The following is a 25,238-nucleotide window of genomic DNA, read 5'->3' as shown; positions in this document are numbered from 1 at the left end:
TCCGGCCGCAAAAATATGCGGCCGGACATATACGCAGTGTGAACATAGCCTTATAACTTAGGCTGTGTTCACACTACATATATTTCAGTCAGTATTGTGGTCCTCATATTGCAACCAAAACCAGGAGTGGATTAAAAACACAGAAAGGATCTGTTCACACAATGTTAAAATTGAGTGGATGGCCGCCATTTAATGGCAAATATTTGCTGTTATTTTAAAAGAACGGCCGTTATTTACCGTTATATGGCGGCCATCCACTCAATTTCAACATTGTGTGAACAGATCCTTTCTGTGGTTTTAATCCACTCCTGGTTTTGGTTGCAATATGAGGACCACAATACTGACTGAAATATACGAACCCAGTCAATGTGTATGGAACCTTTCTTCCCTCCAGCTGTTGCAAAACTACAACTCCCATCATGCCTGGACACCCAAAGCTAAAGCTTTGGGTGTCCAAGCATGATGGGAGTTGTAGTTTTGCAACAGCTGGAGGGAAGAAAGGTTCCCCACGCTTGGTTTACGGTGTATTCAGGTCACGTGTCATTGACAGAACCAGTGACAAGCTGTAATAATCATGTTATTATAGGTAATAGTATCCCGGCCATGTTGAGGTCACTGTGCGGGTCAGCCTCAGTATCCGCGCTCTGATTGGCTCTCCGCTCTAGCACGCTTCGTTCCCATTGGTCAGTAGAGTTGTCACTCTTCCCTCCGCTCCTCCCCCTCTGGCAGCGGTATGAATGGTTATAGGCACAGTATACACCGGGCAGAACATGGAGCTCTCCTATCAGGCGATAAAGACCGCGTCCAAGACCAGAGAGGCGGTAAGGCCAGCTACACTGTCATGTCGGCTTCTTAACTGCACGACTAGGGGGATGCTCAGCAACTCCGACTCTGGTGACACCCGCGGCGTCAGGGCTGGCTGGCGCTTGTTGTCCTAAAAAAATACAGCAGCGCTGTCGGATATCTGAGAGCCTAACGTTATTCAGGTTTACTTTCTGTTTTCTATGGAGTTTTTAACTGGTTGTCATGGTAACGGACCAGGTGGTTCCGGCGCTTCCTGTTATGCTGCGCGCATGCGCCTTCTGGTCACGTGACCCATTGATTGTCAGCACGTGGCTGGTTAGGAAGCTGGGAGTTCACATGGCGACGCCTCATCTTCTTCTTCTTCTTCTTCTATCTTAGTGATTTGTGGTCATAATACTCCTATCTCTCCCCTGTTTATTTCTCCTAATACTCAGATTCTTGCTGTGTATATAAATGTATAGGATATTATGCCCTTAAAGGGGTATATACCTATCAGGACTCCTGATCACTGAGGGTCCAACTGCTGACAACTCTCATCTATCTCGAGAGAAATAAAATAATTTCGCTACTTTCAGCCGGTACATTCGTTTTAAATGTTATTTTTTTTTTTAAGTGCGATTTGAATTTTTTTGTCATATTTGAAATTTTTTTTTCCTTCAATTTTTTTTTTAAATTACATTTTCAGTCAGTCATTTGTCAAGTGTACTGCAATACTAAGGTATTGCAGTGTAATTTGATATTAGAAGTTTCCTATTACAATCATGGCAGCCACAGGCTGAATTTAAGTACAGGCGAAACTGAGAAAGCAGTATGAAGCTCTCCCCCCGCTTCATGTTTCTCTATGGAGAGGGGAGGGGTGGAGGGAGATGAGGCACCAACAGGACAACAAAGAGTTAATTTACAGCGACATCACCGGCTATCTCTTCTGATGTCAGCACTGACCTCTGAATACCGGCTTTCACACAGGTCCCGCTGTGTAATCCTTTGTTCTCTGCTGCCGACTAATCTCCCCCACCCCCTCCCCTCTCCATAGAACAGACAGGGCATGTCTGATGCAACAAGACGAGATTTCCTGATAATGAGCAGTGGATTAGAGGGAGGGGGGACCTGGGGAAAGTCTTTTTGAATGCAGATAATGGCAGATTTGCCTCATAAACCCAATTACAAAGTTTCTTAAAATCGCCCGGACTATTGATTTCTGCAAAAAAAAAATGAAACGACAGTGACCCTTTAAGGCCAAGTTCACACGCTGTATTTGATAGTAAAACAACGGTCGTGGTTGGAGGTTGTATATTACCACTGCTTAATTGCATGGCAGTGAATGGGAAAACGGCCGTAGTGTATACACGCTGTATACACCACTGCGGCCGCAGAAAATAATTGACAGGTCTATTCTCTACCGTTGCAGTTTGGTAAACAGTGGCCGTAGAAATAGTCTGTGCGCACAGTGTAGAGTACAGCTCCCGGTGGTCAATGGTAAATTGGAGCGTGGCTGATGTTCTTACAGAATTTGAACATGGCATATTAACTTTTGCTCCCAAAGATGCGCTAGGTCTTATTTTTAGGAGATGTCTTATTGTTCCATGAATAAGAATTCACATGTCACATACACAGCAGGGACAGGGTGTATGATATGGCAGCTTCCGGCCACCAGGGGGAGCTCACCACAGCACACTCGTACAGCACAGCAGGGGCAGGGTGTATGATATGGCAGCTTCTGGCCACCAGGGGGAGCTCACCACAGCACACTCGTACAGCACAGCAGGCACGGAGTACGGTATGGTGTCAGGCAATGGGATAACGGCAGACTGTGTGCAGCTCTACATCTGGTGGTAGCAGACAACTGGCATGACGGCAGGCAATGGGTCCCTTGATGCCTTGCCTGCACATACACAGGTGACGGCCGCGGAAGGTAACATCCGGGTTGGCGGCAGGTGGCGGTCTTCATGTTCTGCATGCAGCTGCTCTGCAACGGACGGTTAAAGGACAACTCCGATGAAAATTTTTTTTTAGCTTATTTAACACACATTACAAAGTTATATAACTTTGTAATGTGGTTAAATACCCGGTCTGGCCCCCTTCCCCCACTTTCGGACCCCCAAACCCCCCGCCCGGAAGTTAAAGAATGTATACATTACCTCTTCTCCCGGGCGGCATCTGGTGACGACGACGTCAGAGCCGGGGGGCGGTCCGGGTCTTCTTCCTCCTCGGCGTCTTCATTGAAAGTGAATGGGAGAGAAAAGGCTGCTGGTGCACATGCGCACCAGCAGCCTTTTCATTGGCTGGAGCGCATCACATGGCTTCCAGCTTGCTCAGCCCTGATTGGCTGAGGTTGCTGGAAGCCATGTGATGCGCTCCAGCCAATGAAAAGGCTGCCGGTGCGCAAGCGCACTGGCAGCCTTTTCCATCCCCAGGACCCGGAAGTCAGAGACATCGCTGGACGGCGGTGACGGTGAGGCGGACAGCGGGCGAATGGAGTGGGGATTGTCACCGGAGGGATGGTGAGTATGGTGTCTGTGTGTGTCTGTGTTTTTTTTGGGGGGGGGGGGTTGTCCTTTAAGGTAAGGGACAATGGTGGCAAGCTAAAAAGAATCCCAGAGGCATGCCCTGGTGTTCTGTTCGGCGGCCATGCTTCCAAACAAACTTTGCTAGGTCTTACTTTTAGGGGAGGCCTTATATTTATCAATTCAGCAAAACCTCCACTAGGTCTTATTTTGGGGAAAACAGGGTATCTGCAGTCGCTTATGTACATGCAACCTGAGTATGGTCAAAAGTTTTTATCAGTTTGTATCTGAGTGTTACAACCCTGACCAATTCTGACATCTGTCTGGGAGCGAGTCCTCTGCCGCTCACCGCTCACCCTGCTCTCTGTGTGTACGAGACCAAGGCAGCTTCATAGACTTACCTTATGGGCCTGTCCTGGTCATGTGACACAGAGCCAGGCGTGACCAGTTATTGCAGTTTGTTACATCTTGGAATCCAGGATAGGAGGTTTGTGCTTTTCTTAAGCTGACATGATCGTCCCCCTCTGATACATTGTAACAACCTGCACAGTATTCTCTATGGTTAGATGAGAAGAGAATACAATAAGGCCTCCAGCCACGGCGGCTTCTCTCCCCATTGTGTTATACTCAGGTAGGATTACAGAGGGTTTGCCGCCTCTTCACGTGGGGTCGGGTTATTTGTATTCCTATTAGAGCGTAGCCTGGCTACAAGGAGGCGGCCTCCATTGTGTTCTGACCGCATCCCGGGCCTCCATAATCCCTGACCTCTGCAAGCAGAGTACTAGACTCTATACCATCACATACTGTTAGGGTTCGTTTACACGCTGCAGATTTTAAGTATGTTTGATTTATTTTGCTGGAGAAACACTGGGAATATACCCTAAACCAGTGGTGTCAGACCTGCTGCCGTCTAGCTGTAGCAAAACTACAACTCCCATCATGCCCAGGCAGGCAAAGCTATGGGCGCTGTAGATTTGCAGCAGCTGAAGGACTGCAGGTTTGACACCAGTGCCCTAAAGAATAACAAGGGGAACAGATGTTAAAATGTGTAGATGACTTATTCAGCCTTTGTTGGTATAGCATGCATATGTTGATCACATGTGAGGGCCCTTCCTGGACCTTTAGGGGCAACTTCCAAAAAATTGCATTAGTTTGTATCAGTTTTCTGCCCCCAACAGCTGGTTGGAGCGGGGTCAGTTCTTTCATAAAGTTTTTGCTTCTAAGTACTTTATGGTATATTGCTAGGATGTTGTGATCAGCGGAGGTCAGATCTCTTGCACCTCTGATGGTCTCAAAAACCAATGTCCCATTTAGCAGTATCTTAATCAATAAAATAATAGTTCAAATCGACTGGTGTCAGAAAGTTATGTAAAGTTGTAAATAACTTCTATTTAAAAATCTCCAGTCTTCCAGTACTTATCAGCTGCTGTATGTCCTGCAGGAAGTGGTGCATTCTTTCCAGTCCGACAGGGGGCTCTCTGTCCAGATCAGTATCAAATCCCCATAGAAAACCTCTCCTGCTCTGGACAGTTCCTAACATGGACAGAGTTGGCAGCAGAGAGCACTGTGTCAGACTGGAAAGAATACACCGCTTTATGCAGGACATACAGCAGCTGATAAGTACTGGAAGACTGGAGATTTTTTAAATAGAAGTAAATTACAAATCTGAATAACTTCCTGACACCAGTTGATTTGAAAGACAAAAAAATTTGCTAGAGTACCCCTTTAACTTGAATATAGCACCAACCAAGTGTCTGAAACAGATTTGTGACCACTAGGGAACTGTATTGAAATCCAAGAGTAATTAAAAAGTCACATATACCTCAAATAGCATCAGTACGATACACAGAAAACAGGTTCTCACCCAGCACCATAGACCTATAACACAATATGCCCCCTGCCATGCTTTCTTCCTGTAATATAAAAATAATAAAATAAAACACTTTAATATTCTCCAAAATTGGTGGAAAAGACACCAGCAAACAAACAGGGTGCCAAGTGGGGTGTAAGAATCCAGGGTGACCCCACTGACTTACAGAGCTATAATCTGCATCTGGAAGTGAGATCAGTAGAAGATCAGCGGGTCAGGACATTTGTAGACGGGTTTTCCATGTTGGATGAGATCCAGATGCTCAATGCCAGGAGGCAGCTGGAGTGATGTAAAGCCACTGTCACTACTGAACCCAAGAACAAAGGGGAATCTGTTCTGTGGAGCGATGTATTCCTTCTCATTGTAACTATATATATTTTTTTAGGATGAACAAAGGACGGAGGCTCGGAGGAAGAACCTGCTCATACTCATCATGCATTACATGCTGCAGGAGGGGTGAGGACTACACTATGCTACTGCAGCACATTAATAATGTCAGGGGTTATCCAGGCCTAGGGCCCTATTCCACCGGACGATTATCGTTTGCATAATCGTTAACGATTAACAATCTCAAACGACCGCTATTGCGAAAGACCTGAAAACGTTCACTCATTTCCATGGAACGATAATCGTTACTTATGATCGCAATTGCGATCGTTTTTTCTTCGCTATTTATTCGCTATTGCGTTCGTATCTATTGCGAACGGCCGAACGACGTCTTATTCAATGCGAACGATTTGCGAACGAGCAACGATAAAAATAGGTCCAGGTCTTATAAAGCGATCAACGATTTCTCGTTCGGTCGTTAATCGTTAACTGCATTTCAACCGAACGATTATCGTTTAGATTCGAACGATTTAACGATAATCTGAACGATAATCGTCCGGTGGAATAGGGCCCTTAGAAAAACACGCCCGCTATCTTCCAGAAATGGCACCTCTCCTGTCCTCAGTTTGGGTGTGCTATTGCCTGTAAGTTCCATTGAAGTGAAGGGAGGTGAGTTGTAATGCTAAACACAACCTGGGGTCGGGGGTGGTGCTGTTTTTCCTAGAAAGTAGTTGTGCTTTTTCTAATCCTGGAAAATCCCTAAAATTGTGGAAAATTGAAAGACTATAGGGCATATTTTTCAGATGACCGCTATCTTGCGCACTATAATGTCCGCGCTGTGCATGTTATATCAACCCTAGTCATGGTAAGAGGGCTGGAAACACGTATGATGGATATAAGTAATCTGTAAAAAAAAAATGTTAGGTAATAAAAGTACAAAGAGTATTTACCCCCCAAATCAGACGTCCGTTTTCTTGTATCAGCCGGATATATCGTAAAGCGTCAGTCTATGTTAGATCCGTGGATACAGCGCTCAATGCTTTGGTTTGGTTGCAGGTACGTGGACTCGGCCAATACTCTAGAAGAGGAGACCAAGCTGAACCTGAGGAGGTTTGAAGTCTGTGATAACATCGACCTGGAAACCATTCTCATGGAGTATGAAAGTTACTATTACATAAAATTCCAGAAATATCCTAAAATCACTAAGAAAGCTGGAGATAACGGTGAGTCCTGCGGAGAAGGGTCACAATGGCGTCTCTCATGCTTCTTAAAGGAGTACTCCAGTGTTTTTTTTTTTCCTTTCAAATCAACTGCTGTCAGAAAGTTATATAGATTTGTACTTTACTTCTATTTAAAAATATCAAGTCTTCCAGTACTTATCAGCTGCTGTATGCTCTGCAGGAAGTAGTGTATTCTTTCCAGTCTGACACAGTGCTCTCTGCTGCCACCTCTGTCCATGTCAGGAACTGTCCAGAGCAGTAGAAAATCCCCATAGAAAACCTCTCCTGTTCTGGACAGTTCCTGACATGGACAGAGGTGGCAGAAGAGAGCACGGTGTCAGACTGGAAAGAATACACCACCTCCTGCAAACAAAATCTATATAAGTTTCTAACACCAGTTGATTTCAAAGGAAAAAAATTACTGGAGTGCCCCTGTAAGGATGACCTTAGTGCAAAATCTACATCTGAGTCCTTCTATCAGTTATGTGCTACATGTGCATTGTAGAGATCAGAGGTGTCCAACTTGCGCTCCTCCAGTTGTCACAAAACTACAACTCCCATCATGCCTGGACAACCAAGGTTTTGGCATAATGGGAATTGTAGTTTTGCAATAGATACCTGTGATAACTATCTTATTGGTGGTGACTCTGGGACTCCTACTGATCCCAAAAATGGAGGTCAATTGTTGCCCATGTCAATGGACCAGCAGCGTGCATGCTCAGCCATTGCTCTCTTCATAGTGTATGGGGCTTCCAAACATAGCTGTGAACTGAACCCTACAGTGTTCAGAAGTCTCATAGACCATGACTGGAGCGATAGCTGAGCATGCATGCTGACCCCCAGCAACTCTGGGGACAACTGTGATCACTGGCGGTTTCCATCATTCAGCGACTTATCCTGTATTATGTAAATAGGGGATAGCTTTGAATCTTAGGAGAACCCTGTCAGGAAGAGAGAAGACTCGGGGGAGGGGATTACTTAAGAGATGAGTGGAAGGCACTATACGTGCCAAATTGAGGTGCCATAGTGCTCAATAATAAAACCAGTTTGTACCTCTCTACTCCGCCACTAAGAGTATACAGCAGTGAAGTATATAGTATTGTCTGGTAAAGCCTGTATAGGATCTTAGGTCATTCTGATCATGAATTATTTTTTTTCTTACAGATAGCAAAGTGTATGGGAAACCTCGAAGTGGAGGGAGACTCAGAAGGTGAAGTTGCTTGTTTATATATATATACATATACATGTGTGTGTATATATATATATATATATATATATATATATATATATATATATATATATACACACACACATACAGTGGTACCTTGGATTATGTTCCGGGTCTGTGCTTGTAATCCAAATCCACTCTTAATTAAACCAAAGCAAATTTTCCCATAGGAAATCATAGAAATGCAGACAATTGGTTCCACACCCCAAAAATAATGATTTATTATTCTTAATAACATGTAAAACAGATGAAACAAACATTCAGAAACAGCAGAATATGTGATATTATAAGTTACTGTACAGTATTGGAGAGGATGGGAAACGCAAGGGCTGACAGAGACTACAGGGAGTATGAAGGAATGAGCAGGGCAGATGTGGGCACATACATGCAGCACTCTCTGTCCGGGGAGAGAGGGGTTACAGCTATGGAGAGATTACCTCCACAGTCCTGTCCCCTGATGCAAGCCCCAGCCTGAAGTGGATCTGCTATGATTTGGAAGGTGAGGGAGACTTCCTGGGTCAGTGTACAGGGCTGTAGATCCCGCTATGCAGACCATGCCCCTCCCCCACTCCCCCTTCCACCCAGTACAGGGAGCTCTTAAACCAAAGCAATGCTCTTAAACCAAGTCACAATTTTGAAAAACTGAGCTCTTAAATCAAAACTCTCTTAATCCAAGTTACTTTTAAATTATACACTATATATTTAAAGTGACACTGTCACCCCCTTTTTTGCATTCTGACTTCTCTACACAGGTGTAAAGGGTAAATTTGCCAGTTTTCACACTATATTTTATATCATACGTCATGGTGCTTGCTCCAGTAAAAAGTGATCTTTTATCATCTGCAGATTGTGATAAGTGGTCGGGGCTTCGTGGCAACTGTGCTACTTAGCCCCGCCCACAGTGCCACACAGGCCCCGCCCCTCCGTGACGTCATTGGCACATAGTGCCCATGTGGGCCGACCTAGAGGGGGTGGGGTCTAGACCTTTAGGCCAGCCTGTTACAATGGTCGACGAGGGGGCGGGCGTATGTGCCAATGACGTCGCAGAGGGACGGGGCCTGTGTGGCACTGTGGGCGGGGCTAAGTAGCACAGTTGCCACGAAGCCCCGACCACTTATCACAATCTGCAGATGATAAAGGATCACTTTTTACTTGAACAAGCACCATGATGTATGATCTAAAATAAGGTATGAAAACTGCAAAATGTACCCTTTACAGGTAGAGAAGTCCTAATGCAAAAAGGGGGGGGACAGTGTCACTGTCACTTTAAAGGGGTAGTGCGGCACTAAACAATTATTATCAGAATAACACACATTACAAAATTATACAACTTTGTAATGTATGTTATGTCTGTGAATCGCCCCCTTCCCGTGTCCCCCCACCCCCCACCGCCCGTCCCCCCTCCGCCGCGTCATAACTGTGCTCAGCCGCGATTGGCTGAGCACAGTTATGCTCAGCCAATCGCGGCTGAGCAGCTGATGACGCAGCGGAGGGGGGACGGCGGCAGCAATTCGGCCGTCCATCTGAAGATGACGTTTGGCACAAGATGGCGGACGGGCTCGACACGGATCAGGTAATGTATAATGCACCACACACTTCCGGGTACACGGGTGGGGGGTGGTGGGACACAGGAAGGGGGCGATTCACAGACATAACATACATTACAAAGTTGTATAACTTTGTAATGTGTGTTATTCTGTGAATAATTTTTTAGCGCCGCACTACCCCTTTAATTGTTGACAGACTATCTATCTATCTATGTCTGGCTATCTCACATCATCCTAAACTCTTGTCTCTAAATGGTGACGAATACTGTATGTCGTCTATGTAAATAATCATATGATTATATATACCTATCACATCCATCTCTATTCTTTCCTCAGAACACCCAGTAATTCTTCCCAGGGTCTTCCAAGAATCACCAACCATAATATCGTCCAGCGGCCAGTGTCCAGAACATACCCAAGGATGGCAGAGAGGGGGACGAACAGAGAGAACCCCAGACAGGTGTGAGAATGATCAGTCAGGAGGGGGCGCTGTGCAGACCTGGGGCTGCTGGGATGTGGTGATCATCCTGTGAATACATTATAGATGACGTTTGTATCTTGTCTGTCTTGGTGCCTAAAACTTCTAAAAGTGGATAATTCAAAGGGTTTTCTACCTAGTTACATGGACACTGGATTCAAAAACTTGTTCTGAGACTGGAATTGCCTGAAAATATAAAGGATACAAAAGCACACTTGCCTCCAGCAAACAAACTCTCAAAAGTCTCCATAAGACACGCACTTTACAGAAAGTCAGAGTTCTAATAAAAAAAAAAATTACTTGTTGCTATTTAGGCTGGGTTCACATTGCGTTTTTGCGTTTGTTTTAGCCGTTTTATGCAAAAAAAAAAAAAAAAAAACAGATGCATTTTATTCAGGTTTTTATTTGTTTTTCCATTGACTTTCATTATGAAAAAACACATAAAAAAATATGATCAACCACGTTTTTGTGTACACTAAATAAAAGCTGATGTGTTTTGATCTGCTTATCGATCCATTTTTTTTGAATATTGGAAGTCAATGGAAAAAACAGATTAAAACGGATGTATCCATTTTTATCTTTTTTTTTTAATTTTTTTTTAAATTTAATGCAGTGTAAACCCAGTCTGATTATATATATATATATATATATATATATATATATATATATATATATATATATATATATATAAAATTCGCTGGCTGCCCTCTTTAGATTTCCTTGACTATCTGACCCATACAAGGAATTACAAGGTGTTGTATGTCAGTAGAAGAAAGTTGCAGGTAATGAAGTCCTGTGATTCCAGCAGGCTAATGGTAGTCTGTGTTTCATGGATAGACATGCTGATGTCTGAGGGTTTGTTTGCTTATTATTTCAGCTCTTTGTTCCTGTTTTGCAGGAGAATGGTAGCAGCAGTCCTCCCGAGGTCTCAGAATTTGGATTGAATGTCTCTGCTATAAATAAAAATGGAGGAGAAAATGTTCCACAAAGAAGGGTCAGTGAACGTCATAGACACAGAACAGTTTAATAATCTCATAAACATCTATCTATCTTTCGATCTATGTGTGTGTGTGTGTGTGTGTATATATATAATATATGTATATATATTTTTTATTATTATTATTATATATTTTAATTTATTTATTTTTTTATTCACTGACTTGATAGAAAGGTCTGTGGTATAATTTTTAGCTGGCTTTGCCTTGTATTTTTTCCAGTTGATTTTTCAGTTCATATAAAATAGTGTTCCTTTTCATATACACATACCGGGTTCATAGCAGATTTAACAGTGAAATCCGATATAGCGATATAGCTGATGGCTCTTTATTCTCACAGTGGATTTTCATTCTGCTGCGAGAATGTAGTGATTACCTTGTTTAACTACTTAGCTGCCATATCGGGAAAAACAATAAACAGCCCCTGCTTACCTGCATGCACTCCCTCGTTTCGCTTCTGCATGAGTCCCTGGGTCCCCTGGGTACGCCCCCCCAACCCCCCCCCCCCCCCCCCCCGGCAAACACAAACAATGACGCACATATACACACATCGAGGCACCATTAACGTATATACAGATACGCCACTGACATACACACATATATACGCTGTAATGTGATTACACTAGTGCTGATGTATACACCATGAGTAGACTGTACACAGGGAAATCATCTCAGTGTAATAAGAAATACTCAACCAGAAATAAAAGAAAATGCAGCAGATATTAGTGGTGGGTTCTTTTATTAGAGCCCAGCATTAATAGAAGCTGCTGCAGAACATCTTTGGGAGCAAACCTGTCAATCACTTGAGACACTACTGACATACACAAACACACACATATACACCAGTGCTACAGACATTACTGACATACACACACATATAGCCACAGATACATACACATACTGACATATACATATATACCCACAGACACATATATACACTCACTGACATATACATATACCCACAGATACATATATACACTCACTGACACACATACACAGCACTTACAGCTCCCAGGCTTCCCCCTCCTCCTCCTGTAGTCCGGGCTGATCTTCACAGAGAAGTATTGAGGACCTTTGGGTCATGTGACCCAAAGGTCCTTCACTCCTCTCCTGTGCCCTCTGGCAGGTCCTGCTCCTCTGTTCAGCCCGCTCACCCGGCACTACAGTGAGGGGGCTGAACAGTGCAGTGGGGGTCCCTCTTCCTCTCTGGACCCCTGGGGGAGCGGGGTACCTACCATGAAGGCAGGGCAGGCTTCCTCGGGCCCCCTTCCTGCAGGGGCCCCATAGCAGTCGCCTTCCCTGCCTTCTTAGTAGCTACGCCACTGCACACAATGTAAAAATAAGTGGAAATAAAGGCTGTTATTTGCACTTATTATTACATTGTGTGAACATAGCCTTAAAGTGTCACTGTTGTTTTTAAAAAAACTTGTCAAAAGAGACATGTCAAAAGTTTTGATCAGTCTGGGTCTGAGTGTTCACACCTGTACTGATTGGCAGAACAAGCGGGTAAAGGACTATGCTGCAGAAAGAGTCTGGCCTCATAAACTTACACTATGAGCCCAACTCATCCTGTGACACAGACCCAGGAGACTATTGCGCGCTCTCGCCTTGTTCTCCCGATTGGTGCGGGTCTGAACACTCAGGCCTGGTCCAATCAAAACTTTTGACCTGTCTCTATGACATGTCAAATTTTTTGGACAAACAACACTGACACATCAAGCTGAAATTTCTTTTCTGTGTTTGGATTTTTTCCCCAACAATTTTTTTGATGTTCACACTGCCATTAGACCCATTTGTATTATAATGAGGTTTGTCAGGTTCCATATACTTACCGCTTCCGAAAGTCCCGATCCTGGACCCACTTCCGCCGCCGCGATATCGCATCTGAGATGAGTCCGATGCTCATAGAGAATGACTGGAGCCGTCATTCTCTATGAGCGTCGGACTCATCTCTGATGAGCGTAAGCACGGCTTCTGACGGCGATATCGCGGTAAAGGGAGTGGGTCCAGGACCGGGACTTCGGGAAAGGGGTAAGTATATGGTGCTCCACCGGAGGCTCGGGAGGGTGTCACCCCGGGACAGGGGGGGTGACTGGTTTCCTTTAAGGTTATGCTTCACCCAGCAGCATGAGGCTTTTTTTTTTGTAAGACATTTTTTTTATACAAAACCTTTAGCATTTAAATGATATATATTTATTATTATTTTTTAAAGATATCAAGGCAGCAAATCTATTCCAATGCAGTTTTTTTTTTTACTGTATGTACTGATCATGTATGCCCTGTCAATAGGAAGTATGATCATGTTAGCCCTGTCAATAGGCAGATAGCCCTGGGAGCCTTCAGTGGATCCAAGGTATAGACCCGATTGTGTCACTTTGTAATGTGATTAAAGGGGGCACCTCTCTTGTCTTTGACTGCCATAATCATAATCGATCCCCCTAAATAGAGATGACAGAATTCACACTCTTATAAATAGTTTTATTTGATTGTACAGGGCCAAATAATTGACTTTCGTGGAATGATCCAAGACGCCATAAAGGGGGCATCCAATGAAATCGCTATGAATACCCTCAACTACAATCCTGACCCTTCAGTAAGTTGGACTGTCTAAAGCTTAGTAGTAGTTAGATGAATAAATGGGGCTACCTTGGATCCCTAATGCATGTGTGTCATGCATTAGTGACCCATGGCCATAGTGCAGGGGTGTCAAACGGGCAGCCCTTCAGCTGTTGGAAAACTACAACTCCATCATGCCTGGACAGCCAGAGCTTTTGCTTTAGCTGTCCAGACATGATGGCTATTGCAGTTATAAAACAGCTGGAGGGCCGCCAGTTTGATACCCCTGCCGTTGTTAGGCTGGGTCCACACTACGTTTTTGCAATCCGTTTTTGCAAAAAAAACGGATGGAAAAAACTGATGCATTTGTGTGCATCTGTTTTTCCAGTGACTTCCATTATAAAAAAAAAAAAACGGATCAAAAAGCATCCGCTTTTTTTTTTTTTTTTACGTGCACAAAAGTAAGGTCAGCTACATTTTTGTGTATGTTAAAAAAAAAACTGATGCGTTTTGATCTGTTTTTTGTTATAATGGAAGTCAATGGAAAAATGGATCAAAACGAATTGCAAAAACGTAGTGTGGACCCAGCCTTAGTGTCATAATATACCATGTTTAATGGAGAAAGTTCCTACTGTATGACGGCAAACAGAAATTTTGATAACTCTAAATTGAAGCTATAATAATCAGTTAAATTGTAGATACTAATTTTCCATTTCCTAGGAAAGATTACTCAAGCCGGTCAGCGCTTTCCTTGGGGCCAATAGTGAGATGAGAGAACTGGCTGCGGTAATAAGTCGAGTGAGTGTAGTATTATTTTTTTGTTTGTTTTATTTTTTTCATTGTTTTATTATTGTTTTTATTTTTATGAATCTTCAATGGTTCAGCAATGATGATTTTGTTTTATGTTTTGTTTTTTTCCCAGGACATTTATCTTCAGAACCCCAATGTAAGGTGGGATGACATCATCGGACTGGATGCAGCAAAGCGATTGGTGAAGGAGGCGGTGGTGTACCCTATAAGGGTGAGAAAGTGGTGCTTCATTTTATACATTTTTTTTTTCAATTTAAATATCATTTACTTTTTGTAAGACTAGCATAGGGCTAGAAAGATTTAGTTCTAGTTCCATAGATGGTGAAAGGATCGGTAGCAAAGTATGCAGATTTCTGGTGTATTCCCTTGGGGAACTGTTTCCCTTTGTTCTTGTGATCGGTAGTTATCACCTATTCTGTAAAAAGGGGATATCCCTTATATTATGACCACCTAGTGCAGGGGGTAGGGAACCATGGCTCTCCAGCTGCTGCAAAACTACAACTCCCATCATGCCCAGACAGCCAAAGCTAAAGCTTTGGCTGTCTGGGCATGATGGGAGTTGTAGTTTTGTAACAGTTGGTGAGCCAAGGTTCCCTACCCCTGACCTAATGATTAATGTATTTTTCTTCTTGTCTGTAGTATCCACAGCTCTTCACTGGCATTCTGTCTCCTTGGAAAGGCCTCTTGCTGTACGGCCCGCCAGGTAAAGTATACATTGTTCTTTGTCACAATATAATTGCATTAACCCAACAGGGAAAACTAAGGATAGCAGTCTATTCAAGGATGAAAAATATGGCTGCGTGGAGCCAGTATACAGTAATCCAACATGCCCGATCTGGCAAAATTTGGTGAGATTTGACCAATCTGAGGTTTATGGCCAATCATAAACAGATCATTGTCTGCAGATCCCACCGAGATCACCCGGATCTGCCTAAAGGTGTGACATTCTAGCTGGCCGTAAACATACAATAGCTGTTGGGCAGACAAACATGCATGTCCCAGCCTTCTCTCCTGACCATGGCATCTGATGAGGCTCGGAAAGCCATTATAAATATATACACGTGCCCTTATTACACAATCATGCTTTTACCATTACCCTTACCCTTTACACTTTGCATCATTCTTAAACCTGAGAACTAATTGTGCATTTACACAGGCAGATTTATCTGACAGATTTTGGAAGCCAAAACCAGGAATGGATTTGAAAAAAGGAGAAATCTCAGTCTTTCCTTTATGACCCGTTCTCTGTTCATGGTCTGTTCCTGGCTTTGGCTTCAAAAATCTGTCAATTAAATCTGCCTGTGTAAACGCACCATTACTCTTAGTTATTTAACTTTATAGGTATACTTTATGTTGTGTTTCAGGCACTGGGAAGACCTTGCTAGCTAAAGCCGTGGCCACAGAATGTAACACCACGTTCTTCAACATCTCTGCCTCCACAATAGTCAGCAAGTGGAGAGGAGACTCAGAGAAACTAGTGCGGGTAGGAACATTGCCGATACCATTATCACTGGAGCCTTCTGTACATGTTCCGCTTAAGATACTTATCTGTATAACATTGTAGAATTGCACACACATTGTAGCTTCATCAATATTAAGTCCCTTTCCCAGGAACTTTCAATCTAACCCCTCCATACTCTATATCCCACACACACTTTGGATGGTTATATATGCTTCTGGAGTATGTCAGGAAATCACTATAGTCCTGTATGTGTGTGTGTGTGTGTGTGTGTGTGTGTGCATAATATATATAATCTGCCATTGACGTGTCAGGATATCTTCTGCATTTGCAGTACACAACTTTATTAGCTCACTTTGTGTTTACTAAGGTGCCTAATGACATTCTTATTTTGTGTTTAGGTTTTATTTGAACTTGCCCGATACCATGCCCCGTCCACCATATTTCTTGATGAACTTGAATCTGTAATGAGTCAGAGAGGAGCAGGACCGGGGTAGGTTTCTAGATGTTTTATATGCTAACTTAAAGCAAATGTACCATTAAAGGAGAAGTCCGGTGAAAATTTTTATGAAAGTATTGTATCGTCCTCCAAAAGTTATACAAATCACCAATATCCACTTATTACGGGAAATGCTTATAAAGTGATTTTTTCCCTGCACTTACTACTGCATCAAGGCTTCACTTCCTGGATAACATGGTGATGTCACTTCCTGGATAACATGGTGATGTCACTTCCTGGATAACATGGTGATGTCACAACCCGACTCCCAGAGCTGTGCGGGCTGTGGCTGCTGGAGAGGATGATGGCAGAGGGACACTGAGGGACACAGGGCACTGAAGAGACACTGAGCATCCCTCTGCCATTATCCTCTCCAGCAGCCACAGCTCTGGGAGTCGGGTCGTGACATCACCATGTTATCCAGGAAGTGACATCACCATGTTATCCAGGAAGTGAAGCCTTGATGCAGTAGTAAGTGCAGGGAAAAAGCACTTTATAAGCATTTCCCGTAATAAGTGTATATTGGGGATTTGTATAACTTTTTTTGGGGGTGCAATACAATACTTTAATAAAAATTGTCGCCAGACTTCTCCTTTAGGCACATTGCTTTTTCTTTTTCTTTTTTTTTTTTTTTTTTTTTTATATACAGTAGCAGATTGGTGCTGGTGGATCCCGGTGGCGCGGTCCTTTTTATGAAACGCCGCCTGGTCCCTGTGCACCGTCCCAGCTCTATGCACTGGGGGCATGCCCGCCGCACCCCAGTAGGGACCATATCCCCTTCCCTCTGTGATGCGGCTCCATTGATTCTAATAGAGGCAGGCCAAGTGCACGAACCAGGCAGTGTTTAAAAAAAAAAGGACCACTCCACCAGGATCCCTGTGCCAGCGCCAATCTACTACTGTAATAGACCTGATTGTACATATTCGCTTTAATTATAAAATTTTCTTTGAATATTACTTTTTTATTTTCAACTCCTGAATGAAAAGACCGCAGCCCTGTGTATAGCTAGTAATGTTAGCTAGTAGAGAAAAAGCTCTTTTTATTTTAGTTTTTTACAGTAAAGTCCAGGCTGTTTAGCTCACAGAGCACTGTCTAGACTGGATACAGTTGTATCACTTCTCAGCTGACTAATATCTTACAAATGAGGAATTGAAATCAGAAAGCTGAAGAACGTTTATTCTTTGTATAGGTTAGGGCTCTAATCACGTGTCGGCTTTGCCTACTCTTTTGCCATCAAATATTTTACAGCAATAGGCAAAAGAGTTTCTTAGTATTAGAATAAGGATTCACACACAGGTGTATCATGGCCACATTTTTGTGTCTGTATTATGGATGCTATTTGACCATGGGATGCCAACGTGTACTGTGATGGAGAACAGCAGGTGCCATTAGTTTTAATGGCCCGAATGACGTCACCTAGTGGCTTAGTGTGGGGCTTAGGCTAAGTTCACACTGCGTTTTTGCAATCCGTTTTTTGCAAAAAAAACAGATGCATTTGTGTGCATCCGTTTTTCCATTGACTTCCATTGTAAAAAAAAAAAAAAAAAAAAAGGGATCAAAACGGACCCGTTTTTTTTTTTTTTAACGGACACAAAAATAGTGTCAGCTACATTTTTGTGTCCGTCAAAAAAAAAAAAACGGATCCGTTTTGATCCGTTTTTTTTTTTACAATGGAAGTCAATGGAAAAACGGATCAAAACGGATGCACACAAATGCATCCGTTTTTGGCAAAAAACGGATTGCAAAAAACGCAGTGTGAACCCAGCCTTATATGTTTAATGCAGAAGTGTTGAGTTCTGTTAACATTAGTACATATGGCCACTGAAATGACGATTACCTGCTGTTCTCTGTCACAGTATATATCAGCATCCTGTTCTTGGTGGGATACCAATGGATACCTGTGACTGAGGGGCAGACAGCAGTATGAACCTAGCCCCCTTCTGTCCATTACTATCACTAGACCGATTTTATAAATCATTTGACATCTCCCATTTCTGATGATATCCCGTTTATTTCCGGCAGAGGAGAGCACGAGGGAAGCCGCAGGATGAAAACAGAATTGCTGGTTCAGATGGACGGCTTGTCCCGATCAGACGACCTGGTCTTCGTTCTGGCCGCCTCCAACCTCCCTTGGTAAGAGATCAGGCCGCAGATCCGCAGCCGCTCAGATCAGCAGAAAGGGCCTTAGTTTTGCTTAAAACATTTAAAGATTAATTGTGAGCTCTTCCCTCTAATGTTTATTCCTCAGAATAGAATATAATCTTTAATAACCTGCCGGCGGCCATATGCCAGTATTTACAGAGCCTCCTCGGACTTTTCCAGCCAAGTTATTTACTACGGTTTAGCTGAGAAGGGTTTTAACTTCCAAGTGTAAAGTACTTAAAGCTGCAGAAGTCCGGGCTGGATGTGGGCGCTGTAATCTGATTTATAGACATGTACATATGTGACATCTGATCTTCTGCCGCCAGCGGGGGAGGGGAGCTCACAGCCCTGATCATCTCTCTGTAATCTTATGTGACAGCTATACTTTCTATAAGCATTGGAGGGGTCATCATGGGGTCTATATTGATGTCATTCCTATATAAAAACTATTGTTCAGGTCCTTATATTGACATCCTCTGCTTCTAACTTTACTTCCTTTAAGCTAGGAAAAAAAACATTATTATCAAGAGGTTATCAGCATTGTGCTCTTATATTTTAGGGATTAAGAATGAAACTTATTTCACTGATGTTTGAGAACGTTGTGGTCATGTGTGGATGAGATATGGGTTCATTTAAAAAAATTAAAAAAAAAAAGTTATGACATTTACCATGTCAAAAGTATTGATCGGTCGATTAATTGAAGTGCCCGACTAAGCTCTTCTCCCCCCGCTCTCTGCTGTATTAAGGAGGTACTCTTTTTTTTTTTTTTTTTTTTTTTTTTTTATATAAATCAACTGGTTTCAGAAAAGAATTATAGATTTGTAATTTACTTTTATTGAAAAAAAGCTCAAGCCTTCCAGTACTTATCCGCTGCTGTATGTCCTGCAGGAAGTGGTATATTCTCTCCAGTCTGACACAGTGCTCTCTGCTGCCACCTCTGTCCATGTCTGGAACTGTCCAGAGCAGTAACAAATCCCCATAGAAAACCTCTCCTGCTCTGGACAGTTCCCGACATGGACAGAGGTGACAGCAGAGAGCACCGTGTCAGACTGGAAAGAATACACCACTTCCTGCAGGACATACAGCAGCTGATAAGTACTGTTAGACTGGAGATTTTTACTAAGAATTGGTTTTCAAATCTATATAACTTTCTGAAACCAGAAGATTTTTACCAGAGTACTCCTTTAAATGGTCACCAAAGATTTGCTGTAGGGTCTGTCTCCTGCAGTGTGGAGATGGCGGGGAGATAAAGCGCATAGTTTGATGCTTCTCCCAGCTTATTTTGACATTTGATGGGGGTCAAAGTGCCCAAACACAGACTACTGTTAAGTTTTAAGCAATAGCGACACTTTAAGGCCCTTTATGTTCCCACACCATGTTTTTTTTTTTTTTTGCCCGTTTTTTTTAAAGCTCTTCTTTAGGACAGATGTCATTTTGACACCAAATTACGGTGGCCATAATTTGCATTATAAATCCATGTCTTAGTTCCAAGGTGGCAGACACAGAAAAAAATTTGCGAGAACATAGCCGAAATATCATGAGTCTTACCTCACACCGCTCCCCTGGTGTCTTTCTGTGACTCTGAACAATCCTGCCCCCATTTCCGAGATGAGCTGGACTCGGCAGTAATAACCTGCTCAGCCAATCACTGACGGGACAGTGCCGCAGCCTTTGATTGGCTGAGCAGGCTGTCAATGCCAAGCCGAGTCCATCTCGGAAGTGGAGGAAGGGTTGTTCAGAATCATGGGAGGAGTGGAGTAAGGTAAGTACAGCCTATTTATTATTTTCTATATAACTGCAGCAATATATAAAATGTTTTCTAACTCCAGAGTACCCCTTTAAAACCTGCCTAACGTTGTTTAGGTCTCCCTTATGCTACCAAACTGTAAGGCGTGGACCCCTCAAGACCTCAGAACATGGGCCCATGGGCAGAACTGTGGAGTAATTTGTGCCCAAAAAAATCCCTGTCTTTCTATCTTTTTATTAGGGAGTTGGATTACGCCATGTTACGGAGGCTGGAGAAGAGGATTTTAGTGGACTTACCCAGTAAAGAAGCACGAGAGTCCATGATCCAGCACTGGCTGCCACCAGTGAGCAATAGCGGAGGGGTGGAATTAAGAACTGAGCTGGAATACAGCATGCTGGGAGAGGTGAATACATTATGGCTTTGGCTTCTGCTCATGTAGTCAGGATTACAGGGATCGTAGTCAGAATTTTACCCAAACTTTAGTTACTTTATGAAGTTTTATTATTATTTTGTACTTATTGTATACATATGTTGTATTCTTCTCTATTCACACCCAATACTAAAGTAAAATTTTGGTGGGTTGAAATCTGCACATGGGCTTTCTCCTGGAAGGTGCTGGTTCTCCTTGTGGAGATCCAGCAATGCCTCCTGGGAAAGCAAGCATGCAGATTAGCCCTTCTCCAGAAGGATAAGGTGCTGGCAAAGAGGACAAAGAAGAGCTGACAATAAGGGCCCTATTCCACCGGACGATTATTGTTCAGATTATTGTTGAATCGTTCCAATCTAAGCGATAATCGTTCGGTTGAATAGCAGTTAATGACTAACGACCGAACGAGAGATCGTTGATCGTTTAATAAGACCTGGACCTATTTTTATCGTTGCTCGTTCACAAATCGTTCGCATAGAATAAGAAGTCGTTCGCAGTAGTGACAACGCAATAGCGACGACAAAACGACCGCAAGAATGACCATAAGTAACGATTATCTTTCCATGTAAATGGGTGAACGTTTTCAGGTCTTTCGTAATTGCGATCGTTTATCGTTAACGATTAGGCGAACGATAAATGTCCCGTGGAATAGGGCCCTAAAAAAACCTTCTGACACCAGTTGATTTGAAAGATTTTTCTTGTTGCCTCAGTACCCCTTTAAGTAACGAAGATATGAAGTACAATAGATAGTTGTGTAACAGATTGACTGACGCCCTCTAAGAATGTGGAATATGAGCCCTAAAATTTTTGACATGATTGGAAGCGGCCATTGCTGCTGTAATGTGTATGTTTATTCCTTTACGCCACTCTTCTATGTGTGTAGGAGACTGAAGGTTACTCGGGATCAGATATTAAGCTGGTGTGTAAAGAAGCCGCCATGAGGCCGGTGAGGAAAGTGTTCAATGCACTAGAAAATCACCAACCGGGTAAGCGGGTCATTGCCACAAATACTTAAAGGGGTTTTCTGAGAGGTGGGAAAAGTTTGTAATCGCAGTAAAATGGCCTCAACATTTTATAAAATAGCATTAAAAACAATACTTTGAATTCCTCCACAAAATAATCCCCTCCCCTTTTTTTGTTCTGAATATAAAAAAAGTATCATCTGCTGGCAGTCATCTTGATATTGTGATATCAGTTACATGACTGGGTCCAGCCAATCATGGGCAGAAATCCTGCATGCACTTTAAGGCTATGTTCACACAACGTATATTTTCGTAAAACCACGTCGTTGTACAACCTTGCAGTCTATGGGATCCCGGCCGGAGTGTATACACATAGTATACGCTCTGGCCGGGATCCCTAGCAGTGCCGCAAACAACTGACATGTCAGTTTTCTGCGGCCTTTATTCATTGAATAGCGGCCGCAGGAAACCCTCTCAGTGCACACTGTGGAGCGACACACTGTGGTCCGGCCACATGCTCCATTGTGTGCAGTGGGGAGTTCTGATGCGGGCGCGCACGGATGCGCCCATATCAGAACTCTGCAGCTGCAAAGATCATCCGGCCGGAATGATCTTTTCAGAGACCGGCCGGATCACGGAACGGCCGGTCTCTTACATAGTCTGAACATAGCCTAAGGCTGCTTTCACACCTGTGTCAGAAAGTCCTTCACATTTGATAAGAAGAATAGTATAGAATGCTTTGCTATTATTGCCATCAAAACAACAGATGCCACCCAACCCATATACATTCCTCAACATTGGTTCCATGATAAAATCAATGTAACGCCAAGCTGTTAGTGAACCTGGAATGAAGACTAGGGGGGTCCAACTACTGTACATCATTCCACCCCACACTGTAAGTAGCACCGGCGTGACATTACCTGGTGGAGACCCCTTCATGGTGTTCACGGAAGAAACAGAGCGCTGCACCTCACACCTATGGCTGATACTAGTGCCCCTAGGCTAAATAAAAAACACATCAGAATTTTGTGTATGAATTGATCAAGCCATACTGCCCCATGTACCTCGTGCCGGTATCTGATACACATGGGTCCCTACACTAAGTCCACACCGTGCCAGTCAGTGGCCACCAACCCCGCAGGCACGCACAGTCAGGGAACGGGGGCCATGGGACGGCCCTGCGACCCCCATGCCACAGGACCAGACCCAAAAACACCACACCAGAACCCGGCCAGCACCGCCGGCGGAGAAGGTCGCCCCCAAACAGCACAAGTCTGGATAAGGTATTGCGCTCACCATAGCTGCTGCAGACAGAATGGGAAAAGACAGGAGGGATTAAAACCATGTGCACTCAGGTGTCTCCTGAGACCCCTTCATGGTGTTGCCCTTGTGGTCCAGTCTCCAGCTACCATTGCATCCAGGATAAAAGTAGGAGAAGAGAGACCTCCAATCCAGCCTGCATTGGCATCTTGCTCTGCATCATAACCTTACGGTATTGTTGCAGTTTTAGTGTTAAGGAAGGAGCGTGTCCAGGGATAGTTGTGCAGTGGCATAATGTACAATAGCCGGACTGCTCTGGTTTCATTACAGCTACACACCGATTTGATGGTGGAACCAGTGTTACATCTGTATCTCATAAGTCTCCCAGAGGCCTGGCTGCTCATGAGGAGCCTGCATGGCCCCTATGTCCTCTAACGTGTCCCATCAAGCACATCTGGGACGTCATTGGTCACCAATTGCAGACAGCTGCCAGCAGATGATTGAGGATCTTTGATGATTTACATGCCCAACTACATTCACTGACAGATATAACTCAGACTACACCTCTAAATTGGCAGCCATAGTGAAGGAAGCAAGAACTTGTGAAACTATAATAGACAGCTGTCACTACTTGGAGTACTATTACACAGGCTGACTACTGCTGCGTTTACACGAAGCGATAATTCGCCCAATCGATCGTTTAACGATTTCGAGGCAACGATTTGGTTTTTATAACAATCAGCGTTTAGACGAATAAATCGTAAGAAAATTTGTAAGAAAAATCGTTAATGCAATCGTTTTTAAGATCGCTTAAGCCCATCTTGTAACTAGGGTGAATCTTAGAAAGACTGTTTACACGAAACGATCTGCGAATTTTTAGTGAACGACGATTTGAGAACATGTTGAAAGATCAAAATGAACGATTTTTTGCTCATCGCTTGATAGTTTGCTGTGTTTACACGGAACGATTATCGCTTAAATGCGATCGTTATTGCGAAAATTCGAACGATAATCGTTCCGTGTACACGCAGCATACTGCCTGATCATTTTAGTAAACGAGCTCCCATCTGCTACATCGTGCTCGTTTACTGGACCTATTAGACAGCCTGATAAGGGCAGTAAGGGCTGCATGGACATTATTAGCGATGTCCATGCAGCCCTTGCCCAAACATTTGATATCTTACCTCTCCCCACCTCCCAGTCCTGGGGGCAGCAGCCAATCACAGGCAGCTGACAGGTCACTCTGACGCTGCGGCCACCAGGACCGGGAAGCTGTGGAGCACAGCAGACAAGACCAGGAGCAGGGAGAGGTAAGGTATCAGGTGTTTGAACTATTATACGTAGCGATGCGCAGTTGACACCCGTCGATTTTAAGGTCCAAAGCCAACAACCAGTCAATGATTGTTGTCTCTATTACAAGGAGCAATAATCTGCCAAATCATCGCGATTCAGCCGATTATCGCTCTGTGTAACTAGAAAGCACTGCTCCTCTAATGTGGTAAAAACACCAGGACTCAAGGGTGACTGCCACCCCTGCACCTCCATGCCCCCTCTCCCCGCTGCTCAGTGAATCCATAAATAAATGTATGTCCCTCTTTCAGGGAGCCCGGACCTGCCCATCATTCGTCTGGACACAGTGACCACTTCTGATTTTCTGGAAGTTTTAGCGCACACAAAGCCCTCAGCCAAAAGTCTGGCTGAAAAGTACAGCGCCTGGCAGAAGGAGTTTGAGTCTGTGTAAGAGGAAGCGATGGCGATGGACACTGCGCAGCACGAGGAACAAACTGCCCTCAGACCTGGAGCCCGGCACGCTCTGCAACATGGACACAGGGTTTCCAATTCCGTTTATTCTCGCACATTTTGCACTGTATTTAAAAAAAAAAAAAAAAAGTAATAAAAACCATAAAATAATAATTTTTTGATGTACCAGGCTTGGATTTGTCCCCAGAGATGATAAATGCCAGGACATCATAATGTGGTTCTACATATACATGGTAAATAGTTGAAGACAAGAGTCTGTGCTGACAAGGGGTCACTCGGAAATCTGAGAATTCCCTATATGTTAATAGTAGGCAATAGCCCTTTAAAAGGGGTTATCCAGGCTTAGACAAACATGGCCATTTTCTCCCAGAAACAGGACCTCTCTTGTCATCAGGTTAGGTGTGGTCATTTCCATTAAAGGGAGCTGAATTGTAATACCACACGCAACCTGAGGACAGGAGTGGTTTTGTTTCTGCAAGAAAGCTGTGCTTTCCTACTGTTCAAAGGGGTATTCCACTCAAACTTAACTTTTGATATGTTGCTGCCCATAGTGAGACTAACAATTCCTTCCAGACTTATCTATTCAGTCTCCTCCCCCTTGTCTCAGAAAGGAGGAGGGGGAGACAGAGAGAAAAGCTCACA

General features: G+C 43.6%; 1 protein-coding gene across 1 annotated transcript; it reads left to right on the top strand.

Annotated features, from left to right (window-relative positions):
- The first annotated feature begins 669 nt into the window (after positions 1-669).
- On the top strand, positions 670-24,749 carry KATNAL2 (katanin catalytic subunit A1 like 2). Its single transcript, XM_069964836.1, has 16 exons — positions 670-821; positions 5,564-5,634; positions 6,562-6,728; positions 7,890-7,935; positions 9,837-9,960; positions 10,877-10,972; positions 13,468-13,566; positions 14,250-14,327; positions 14,452-14,550; positions 14,979-15,042; positions 15,704-15,822; positions 16,200-16,291; positions 18,320-18,430; positions 20,427-20,589; positions 21,497-21,599; positions 24,437-24,749. Exons 1-16 carry the CDS (start codon positions 738-740, stop codon positions 24,574-24,576), a joined length of 1,656 nt encoding a protein of 551 aa, XP_069820937.1. The 5' UTR covers positions 670-737; the 3' UTR covers positions 24,577-24,749.
- Positions 24,750-25,238: the final 489 nt, after the last annotated feature.

Source organism: Dendropsophus ebraccatus, chromosome 3 (assembly GCF_027789765.1).
Source record: "Dendropsophus ebraccatus isolate aDenEbr1 chromosome 3, aDenEbr1.pat, whole genome shotgun sequence".
Classification (NCBI taxonomy): Eukaryota; Metazoa; Chordata; class Amphibia; order Anura; family Hylidae; genus Dendropsophus; species Dendropsophus ebraccatus.
Note: the sequence above shows the minus strand (reverse complement) of the source record. Positions and strands in the feature narration are given on the sequence as shown.